This window comes from Phocoena phocoena, chromosome 10 (assembly GCF_963924675.1).
Source record: "Phocoena phocoena chromosome 10, mPhoPho1.1, whole genome shotgun sequence".
In the NCBI taxonomy this organism is placed as follows: domain Eukaryota; kingdom Metazoa; phylum Chordata; class Mammalia; order Artiodactyla; family Phocoenidae; genus Phocoena; species Phocoena phocoena.
The window spans coordinates 42,275,706-42,285,704 of NC_089228.1; the positions used below are offsets into that span (position 1 = coordinate 42,275,706).

Genomic DNA, 9,999 nt, shown 5'->3' on the forward strand with positions numbered 1-9,999 from the left:
CCCTCCTCTGGAGTTGTGGAGGGGATGCTGGATTCCAACACGAGGAAGTGGAGTCTGCAGTAAGAAGACTGGAAATCTGAATAAGGCCTGTAACTTAGATAACAACATAGTAACAGTGTTTATTTCCCGACCTTGATAACAGTGCTCTGCTTCCGTGAGAAAATGTCCTTGCTTTCAGGAAACACACTGAAATATTTAGGGGTAAAGGGGCGTCACGTCTGCATTTCACTGTCAAACGGTTCAGGAAAAAATAGAAGGATAAGCAAATATGGGAAAACATTAGTATTTGTGGAATCTGGATGAAGGGTATACGGGAATTCTTGCAACTTTTCTGTAAGTGGGAAATCCAATGAAATATAAAGTTATTTAATTTTAAAAAGGCAGCAGCAGTCAGTGGTTCCCTCGTCCCCCCCCCCTTCTTTTCCTCCTCCCCCTCCTCTGCGCCCAGCTCGCCATCCTTCACCACCTCCCTACTCGCCTCCTTCTAAGCGACCTCTCCCTGGGCTCCCGGCCGGGCTCCTGGACTCCCCACCCCTTGGACCCAGCACAGACCGCAGCCACTCTCTGCCAAGCTGCACCCACTTTATTTGCAAGAGGAGGCCCCCGGCGCGCGGGGGCAGGGATGCGGGGCGGGAAGGTCCCACGGCCCCTCTTCCGGGGCTCACGATCCCACCCTCCCCTGGCCCCGCCCCCGGACTCTGCCCCCGCCCTCGCCCGTCTCGGCCCGCTAGACGATGGCGAACTGGCAGACGTAGGGCAAGTTGTCCCGGCAGCGCTTGTCGAACCACTTGCCGTTGGCCGCACCGGCCAGGGCAGCGCAGTTCTCGACCTTGCCGCCGTCGGGCTGGGCGGTGATCTCTGTCTCCCAGTTCTTGTAGGTGATATGGCCGCCAGTCATGTCCACCCAGGTGCCTTCGGCCGCCATGTCATTGAAGCCCAGCCAGACCTCGGCCTCGCTGCCCACACTCTGGCTCAGGTACTCGTACAGGGCGTCGTTCTCGGAGCCCGTATGCGGGGTGCCCAGGGTGCCCCCTCGCGAGATGCAGTCCTCGCTCGCCTCGTGGAAGGTCTTCGCCTGGACGAAGGCTAGAAAGCACTTCATGTGCACCTTGGTACCCTTCAGGCAGACTGGGGGGGGAGGGGAGGAAATGGACGTCACCTAAGGCGGAGCCAAGAGCCAACCGCTAGGGGTAGTCACACCATCCTCCATCCCATCCCTGTACATCCTGTCCTCCCTGGACAGGCTCCAGACCCAGGCCAGAGGGCCGTGCTGTGGTGGGCACTGATGCACATCTCAGATCCCCATTTAAGAGGTGGTGGAGCCCCTGCTGCTGGGAGTGAGGTCAGCCCCCTCAGCTGCATTCGGCCCCTCCGTCAAGGTCACATCCCTCTCCTGGGTGCCCCATCCAGTGCCCAGGGGAACAGGTAGGGTCATCTCTCCCCCAAGCAGGATAATTCTGAAGGGGCCTTTTAGCTTGGAGCCTCCACAGGGTGGCAGAGGCGGGCCTTGGGCCTGTGCTGCTACTCTGCTCCCCCTCTGCCCAATCTGCTTCCAACACCTCCCTCCCTTCACAGTTGGGACCCCGGGCTCTCCCTAATAAATGAGCTCCATCTCAGAATGGGCTTCCCGGGGAGCCCAGGCGGAGCCACCTGCTCTGATCTTCCTCCAGCCCCACCCTCCCTAAGATCAAGAAACTGCAGGGCCAGGGCACATCCCTGCCCAGAACCTAGACCACACTCCAGGTACCCGGGACCCCAAAGCCCTGACCCAGGGGCCCAAGCAAGCTCCCAGAGTCTGCCAGGGGCCTCTTCTGGGGCGGCGACTGGGAGGACGGAGCTGAGACGGGCAAGCCCCCGGGACAGAAGAGATGGCCCAGGTGGTGGGCCAGGGGCTAGCTCTCTCAGGCATGGAACTCGAGTCCAAGATTCTAAATTTGAATCTGGTCTCAAAGGTTGTGATGAAGGTATATATTTGGTCAGCTTAGGAGCATAGAATGTTTTTACTTAGCAGTTTGGTTTTTTTTTTAATATTTATTTATTTATTTGGCTGCACCGGGTCTTAGTTGTGGCACACGGGATCTTCGTGCAGCGTGCGGGATCTAGTTCCCTGACCAGGGATCGAACCCAAGCCCCCTGCATTGGAAGCGTGGAGTCTTAACCACTGGACCACCAGGGAAGTCCCAGCAGTTTGTTCTTCAGCTGGGTTTGTAACTTAAATGTTTAGGCAGTTGGGGTACATGCCTCCATTTGTCCTCTTGCTGCTGACCCCAGAAGTGTTAGGGGCAGGTCTGCACTCCACCCCACCCCCATCCCCTCACTCACTCACCCTCTCACTCAGTTGCTTTCACTTAACACATATCTCCATGTCCCCGTGAGCACCTGACACTCCTGGAACTCTGAACTCCAGGCCTACAGCATCACAGAGGTGTCTTTACTCACAGATGCCGTCCCAAGGCAGCCAGCCCTACCGCGTGCTATCCTGCAGCTCATCCTAGCCAGGTTTCATTGCCCTTCCCAGCCTGGCGCCACACTGCCTTTCCTTCCTGCTGGGGACTCTGACACGCCACCAAGACCCCCTTGGGGTGAAGGATTGACTACCCCAGCTGCTGGGAGTGCTGCTGGGAGACAACTCTTAACTCTCAGCCCCTTTGGGGATTGCATCAGCGGAAGACAGCCCCCTTCCCCATGGTATGCCCCCTTCCCAGAGCAGCCTGTACCCAGTGACTGGCCCATGAGCCCTCTTGCCCCAACTCAGGACAGCTCTGAAGGGCCCTCCCGTCGTCAGGGCTCCCTCTGCAGTTGGCTGAGGCTTTCGTTGAGATGCGCAGGGCACTCTTCCCACTCCTGCGTCCTTCTGTCTCTTCCCTTCCCCAGGTGCTGATCCTGGGTGTGCTCCCTAATAAACCTCCTGCAGGCTAAACTCCACCTCGGGGCCGCTTCTTGGGAACCCCACCTGCAACACTCCCTCCAACATAGTTAGTCCTCAATAAGTATCAGTTCTCAGTGCCTTACCACTGACATTTTGTCACTCTGGCCTATTCATGATCCCATTGATTTTTTTTTTTTTTTTTTTGCGGTACACGGGCCTCTCACTGTTGTGGCCTCTCTCGTTGCGGAGCACAGGCTCCGGATGCACAGGCTCAGCGGCCATGGCTCACGGGCCCAGCCGCTCCGCGGCATGTGGGATCTTCCCGGACCGGGACACAAACCCGTGTCCCCTGCATCGGCAGGCGGACTCCCAACCACTTAGCCACCAGGGAAGCCCGATCCCGTTGATTCTTGGCTGGTCTTCCATAGCTTTGCTCCTACCGTGCCCTGTGTTTGGAATCCTTTTTCTTCCTACACGTGCGGGTTCCAGTGAATACATTGATTTCATGAATATATTGAGGCTCCCAGAGCAGGACCCCGGCTGGGTCACCTCTGCCTCCTTGTGCCTGGCAGAGGCTCGCTGGGGGGAGGACCTCATGTGTGTTTGCTGATTGGGGGAGGGAAGGGGCAGATGGCGGGAGGGGAGGGTTGCTCCCCTAAGCCTTGATTCTCTCAACTCTTCAGTTAGGTCAGGAGTGCTTTGTGTGGGGTTATTGACAAGGTGATTTGCAGGTAGTGGTAGTAAAGGAGAGGGTGATGAGAGGGAGAAGGTCCCCAAGGAGGCCAGGAGCCCATGAACCTCCTAGGACTCAGCAGACGTGGAGGGGGTGTTTAGTTCTCCATATGCCATGGACTCTGCACGGGGAGGTCCCCACCACATCACCCACCTCAGGAGGCAAGTGGCATCTGGGTTGCATGGTCTTGGCACAAGCACAAAGCTTAGACATGAGACCTTAGAGCTTGCCCTGCAAGTCCACCCCCAGCCCTTCGACTTTACAGATGAGGAAACTGAGGCCCTGAACAGCACTGTGCTCATTTTAGACATTCCCCCGTGTGTTAAGTATTATTGTTAGTCTGTATTCTGTGTTCTCCAGGGCAAGGTCACGAAGAAGTAGGTGAGTTTGAGATGTGTGGAAAATAGAGACAATATGAAAGGAACTTGGTGGAGAGAAAGAGAACAGGTTGCCCAGGCAGGCTGGCCAGGCAGTGCTAGGGCAGGTGGCTACGAGCTGTGTCCCCGGGCTCCGCAGCCGTGTATCTTGTCCATCCTGGTTTAGCTGGTTCGTGCAGGGCCAGGAAGACCGAAGCCCACCTTTCCTCGCACCCAGCATGCACCAGGCAGGCTGCTTCCATTCCCATCCTAAACTGCAGTAACTAGCCAGGTGGGCGTGGCAAAACCAGAACCTCTCTGTGCCTCAGTTCCCCTCTTTAAAATAGGGGTGATAAATCCTGCCTCAGCATAATGACGATGATGAAGAGTGGCAGCCTCAGCAAAGCTGCTGACACAGGGAATGAAGCTCACGCCCTGTAGGGCTGTGGGGGCTGGCTGAGCGGAGGGTCTCCCGGGGTTCATTAGGGTTGCCTCTGCTCCACGAGCGCTGCAGGGCTCGCACTTCCAGTGGGCGGTAATGGATTCTTGTGGGAGAGCTTGTTGTCCTTTTGGTACACTGCTGCTTCCACATGTCAGGGGATCTTCCTGAGAGAAGCAGGCTGAGGAAGGGGCTCTGTGAATCCAGTGCCCTGGACTACAGGGGCCAGCCAGGGCCCTGGTGCTGGCTCGAGGCTACAGGTGGGTTGCTGGCTGCTGGCCTGAGGCCCTCTGTCTGATGTACCCCTGCCCAGAGAGGCCGCCACGTGCACTCACCCGTCTGCAGGGCCTGCTGCTCTTTCAACAGGGCCACCTCCTGGGCCAGGCTGTCCAGCTGGGTCTTGAGCTCCTCAAGCATCTTCGGGCTCACGGCATCTAGGATGAAGTCAGAAGGAAGTGGGGACAATCACGAACACGTGAGAAAGGCAGTAGGGAGTGGGGCAGGGCAGGGACTGGGAGGGGTGGACCACTGTCAGCCACAAGGGGACGAGGGAAACGACTCCCCTCGACCTTGATGTCTTGGCATACTCTCTCTCTCCCTGTCCCCGCCGGTGGTAGTCTTAAGTGATCGCTCATGATTTTCCTTCTGCCGGGGGACCATCCTTCTCTTGCTCTTGCTAAAGTGAGACCTGTACCGCATTGTTCAGGAGAGTTGCCGGGATCAGATGGGGTTGGGGTTTGCAGGAGCAGGGTGGAGGGTGCAGACAGCTCCTTCGGTGACACCCAACCACCCTCCCAGCTCTAGAGGAGAACAGAGCACAGGAAGCAGGGCCAGGGGCCCTTGAGACCTCCCAGATTCACTTCCCCAGGCTGGACGAACAAGACACGGACCAAGCAGGGCAGGCACTCGGCCTGGGGCTGCGTGGAGCAGCACAGGTGAACGTGTGTACAGGCTCTGAGGTTGCATGCATGTGGGTGACCTGGGCAAGTTCCACAGCCTCCCTGAATCCACTGTCCTCATCTGTAAAACGGGATGATAATAGCCCCACCTCCAAGGACTCTGAAGAAGAATAAAGACTAAGAGAAATGAAGCATGTGACCAGCGCTGGGCTCATTGTCAGCCCTGTGACGTGGGTAATGTGTCTTTTCTATACCACCACCAATTCACAGACGGGAAACTGAGGCCAGACCGAAGCAACTCGCCTGAACTGGCAGAGCCAGCAGCCCGAACCCGAGTCCGCACGGCTGCAAGCTTGTTCTCCCCACGTCCGCGATGGCAGCAGGTTTCCTAATGTGAGCCTTCCTGAGCACAAAGGCCCATTCGGAGCCAGTTATTCATGAGAGGCAGATGTGAAATGTCTTCCTCTGCATGTGTAAGTTGAGAGCTAAGTGGGTGGACCCCAGTCTTTCTGAAATCCCAGGAGCTTCAGGAAAGGCTGAGCTCAGCTTGGGTAGAGGGTGGGGAAGCGCTTCCATGGTCCGTTTGGCTGTGCCTGCGTAAAGTCCACGGTATGAGGGGTGAAGTCAGACCTTTGTCCACCCCAGATTCCTTTGCAGGGGAATCACAGGAAACGTGAGCAAGAAACATACTGGCATATATAGAAATTCATGATGTGACTTACCAAGTATGAGGAAATTAACACCCAGATGAGCAAGGCAAAACAGGGAGTGTTTGGGGCTGGCAAACTAGCCTGACTGGGTCATGTGTGCCTCACAGTGGGCCTCTGCCTCAGTGGTTCACAGCAGCTCTGTACTCAGCCCCGTGATGTACCAGCACAGGGCACCGCATAAAGTTGTGAAAGTTGGGTACTGCACAAGGGCACTCAGCTGAGGGGACAGGCGGGGGCCCATGTCCAGCCTCTAAGCCTTGCCCTGGCTGTGCTGCTTGACCACACCAGAGAAAGGGATGCTCTTCTATAATTTGTCAGCTCAGAGCGGGGAGCCTTTTGTGATTTGCACCAAGGTGCCCGAGTGTACGAGGGGCCCTCCAGGGACTGGCCAAGGACCAAGGTGCTAACAGAACTCCACTGAGGAAGGCGTAGGGGTTGGGTGTTTCTACAGCTCTGGGCTAGGAGTCGCAGCCCTTGTGCTGCCCCTCACTACCTCTGAGCCTCAGATTCCTGATGCATGTTATTGAAATGGATGCCCTCAAGTCCCTGTTCTAAGAGTCTGTGACCCCCTGTGAGGCCATCCTCCCCACCTGAGCTCCTCTGCCAGGTGTGGCCACATGGCCTCTGGAGCTCCAGCCACCTAAGCTCTCCCTGCCTCACGTCTGGCTGACCCCCATACAGCTGGCTCAGGCCACACCCCACACCAGGGGCAGATGAGCTCCCAGAAGCAGCCTGGGCTCTCCCCCTTCTCACCCCACCCGGGGGGCCAGCATGGGGGCATAGCACATTCTGTCCTCTCCTCCCCTCATCCATCCTGCCAGCTTGTTCTCCACCACTCAGCGGGCACTGAGGGGTCTCCTTGGGCACGACTGTCCCTCCTCCGGACACCCTCCCCCACTTTTGTGCACTGGCCCCTGACTAGGTTGTTCCTTTGATTCCCAGTCCTGGCTGCTCCCAGGAATCACTGGAGACTGGTGGGAAAGGCAGATGCTGGGGACCATTCCAGGCCCATGATCCAGCATTTCTGGGGGTGGGTCCCAGGTGCCTGGATTTTAATGTATTTCCCAGATGATGCTGATGATGCCTGAGGGAGAACCACCGTGGTTCGCAAATTGTTTCACATCTTAAGAGCAGGGATGCTAATGGTCTGCTAGAGTGTTCAGCACGTATACTGGCCCCTACCTGGAGAAAGAGCTCTGTAAGCGTGTGTGGTGTAGGTGGGCAGCAGGTCGAAGGAAGGAAAACCAAGCTGCAGTGGGTTTCAGCAAGAGGCAGGGCTGGACAGGACACTCCACTCTTGCTCTGTCAGCTGTTCTGCGGGCCTCCTCCTGGACCTCCATGGGCCACCTCCGTGGGGACCACATGGAGCTAGGGTTCAAGTGTGACAGCTGAAGAGGACCAGGGCATTGTCTGGTTTGACCTTCTTGTCCATATGATCAAATACATGATTTACATGATTAAATAAATACATACTAAATCTTTGGTAAACTTGAGAAATTAACAACTATTTTCCACATTCAAAAATTCTGTTATTTGCCTTTGGAACTGTGTATCCTTTACAAAGAACATCCTTGGTGGCAATTTCAGCTAATGTTCGTGGACACACCATGCATGCTGTGAGTCTTCTTTTTTTTTTTAATGAACATTTTGTAAAAGGTAATATAGCCATATAACTTTAAAAAACCCAAACAGTTCAGAACGTCAAAGTCTCCTTCCCAATCAAGTCTGCCCTTAGCTCCCTAGTTTTTCTTCCCAGAGGTAATCACTGTTACTAACTCTTGTGGATCCTTCCAGAAAATTCTATGCATATACAAGTAAATATATTTTTTTATATAAGTCCCTTTTTCAAAACCAATGTCAGCATAGTATCCATTCAAAGTATTGAATTTTTTGTTGTTTACTTTATGAACTGAACCTTGGGGATTATTTCCTATCAGCACCCAGATCCACCCATTCTGTGTTGCAGGCCTGTGGGTCTCCATGGTCCTAATGTGCCCTTATGTACATTGTCCGTGACCCATGGGCAGCTGTCCATTTAGAAGAGGCTCAGAGAGGGGCCTGAGGGCGGCGCATGCCCCTCTGCCTCACCTTTTCTGTGCTCTTGGCCCCAGCCACCTGTTTCTCTGCTTAATAAGCACTCTCATCCCCTGGAACTCTCTCTCCTCCCCTTGGAGCCCTGTCGGGGGTGACAGCCCCGATCATTGCCATGGCATTTCACTAATGTTGTCTCAAAACAGCCCGCGGTGACCTCACTGCAGGCAGGGCTCCAAGGGCAGGCCTTGCTGAGGCCAAGGCGACCCAAGGACACCCCAAACCCAGAGGCAACAGAGGGAGAGCAAAGCTGCCTCCACTATCCGAGTTTGGGTTTGAACATTTTTATTTCCTCGAGGCTGTGATACACTATAGAACTAAGAATTAACTTGTTCTTTCCCCGCCCCCGCCGTGCATCAAGTATATCCTACGTTCCAGACACTTCACATGTTTTCTATCATTAAATCCTCACAACCAGCGTTGTGAGCAAATGCCACAATCCCTATTTTACAGTTGAGAAACCTGAGGTTTGGAGATGCCAAGGCAAAGCCTGCCAACACTCCTGATGAGAGTCGGACATCTCCAGACTTCTGAGCCAAAGGTTTGATTTCTGTAAAATATTGGGGTGGTGGGGGAGTGGATGTCAGTTTAGGTGATCTGGAAGCTTCTTTCTGATTCTAAGAGCCAGTGACTCTTACAGTCTTGACAATTGCCCCTGCTGCTGGAGGACTCTCCCAGGTCCCAAGGGGTACTTCATTGAAGTTCGCTGGACTCATGGAGAAGGAAAGTGAAGGAGGGGAAGGAGAGTGAGGACCAGCAAAGGAGAGGGCGACCAGCTCCCTGGAGGATGGGGAGGGGCTCCACCCCCCTCCTTACCTTTCTTAACATTTGCAGCCTTCTTGACCTTGGAGGTAGGTGTCTCGGCAGTGACCTGGGTCAGGAGGGAGAAGAGGCAGAGGAGCAAGTAGGGCCCCCAAAGCTCCATGCTGCTGCACCGGCTGGGGCTGCTGCTGCCGCCTGCAGTGGACCTGGGTCAGAGAGCACTAGTGGCTGTGGCCTGGGCTGCACGTCTTAAGGCAACTGCCACGACGACCTCTGTCCAGGAAACCCTCCCAGAGTTGGCTGCGAGAGTGCCAAAAAAAAGCTTGCAAAAGGAGGAAGCCCTTGGGGCCACAGAGCCTCGCTGCCCGGGGAACACCCACCCAGCATCCTGGCCCCGCCTTCTAAAACAGAGTCATTATTTTCTAGGATTCTGAAAAATACACGCTAGTTGTCATAGCTCACATCTGCTGAGCAGTTACCTTGGGCAGGCGCTGGGTCATACTTTTCCCTGGCCTCGTGGAGGCCTCACACCAGCAATATGAGGGAAGTGCTGTCATTTCCCCATTTTACAGTTGAGGAAACTGAGGCTCAGTGAGTTTAAGGGAACCCAAGCTACCCAGCTGTAAGGGGCAGTGCCAGTATTTGACCCCAAGTGGGGTGACTCCAGAATGGTCCCACAGTGATGTCTCCTTACAGAGTGCACTGGGGCTGACTGCTGGATTGTCTAGAATGTTTGCTGTGATTCTTTTGTGGTCTGTCTCTATGCACTTGATGTATCTTTGGTTAAAAATACAAGGGAGTCCTCTCCTTTTTTCACTTTCTCTTTCTCAACTATCCTGTCTGAAGCAGAGGTGACCACGGTGGGAGAGGGGCAGCTATGGTGCCCCAGAGTGGTGTCAGAGATGGAGCAGGGAGAAAAGAATGTCCCCATGAGGAGCAGTGTGGTGTGGGGTGTCAGGGTGCAGCAGGGTGGAGGGGGGCACCCCCAGGGGAACAGAGGTCCTACATGGAGTGTTGGAGTCCAGGTGAGGAGAAGAGGTGGTCCGCATGGGAGAGCGGGTGGTGGCAGAGGTGAGAGAGTGGTTACATACAGGGGCACCCATCGAATAAGTACATTTATTAAAGACCGTAAGAGCCAGG

General features: G+C 55.1%; 1 protein-coding gene across 1 annotated transcript; it reads right to left on the reverse strand.

Annotated features, from left to right (window-relative positions):
• Nucleotides 1-569: 569 nt before the first annotated feature.
• On the reverse strand, nucleotides 570-9,180 carry CLEC3B (C-type lectin domain family 3 member B). Its single transcript, XM_065886213.1, has 3 exons — nucleotides 8,914-9,180; nucleotides 4,733-4,831; nucleotides 570-1,128 (listed from the first exon to the last, which is right to left on the reverse strand). The coding sequence occupies exons 1-3, from the start codon at nucleotides 9,020-9,022 to the stop codon at nucleotides 728-730; spliced, it is 609 nt and encodes a 202-aa protein (XP_065742285.1). The 5' UTR covers nucleotides 9,023-9,180; the 3' UTR covers nucleotides 570-727.
• Nucleotides 9,181-9,999: the final 819 nt, after the last annotated feature.

What these genes read in the sequence shown, in the direction of transcription:
- CLEC3B (XM_065886213.1), bottom strand. Translation starts at nt 9,022, where the DNA reads ATGGAGCTTTGGGGGCCCTACTTGCTCCTCTGCCTCTTCTCCCTCCTG. An exon ending in GGCTGCAAATGTTAAGAAAG is followed by an intron (nt 4,832 to 8,913) that starts GTAAGGAGGGGG and finishes ACTTCATCCTAG; the next exon opens with ATGCCGTGAGCCCGAAGATG. An exon ending in GCAGCAGGCCCTGCAGACGG is followed by an intron (nt 1,129 to 4,732) that starts GTGAGTGCACGT and finishes CTCCCCCCCCAG; the next exon opens with TCTGCCTGAAGGGTACCAAG.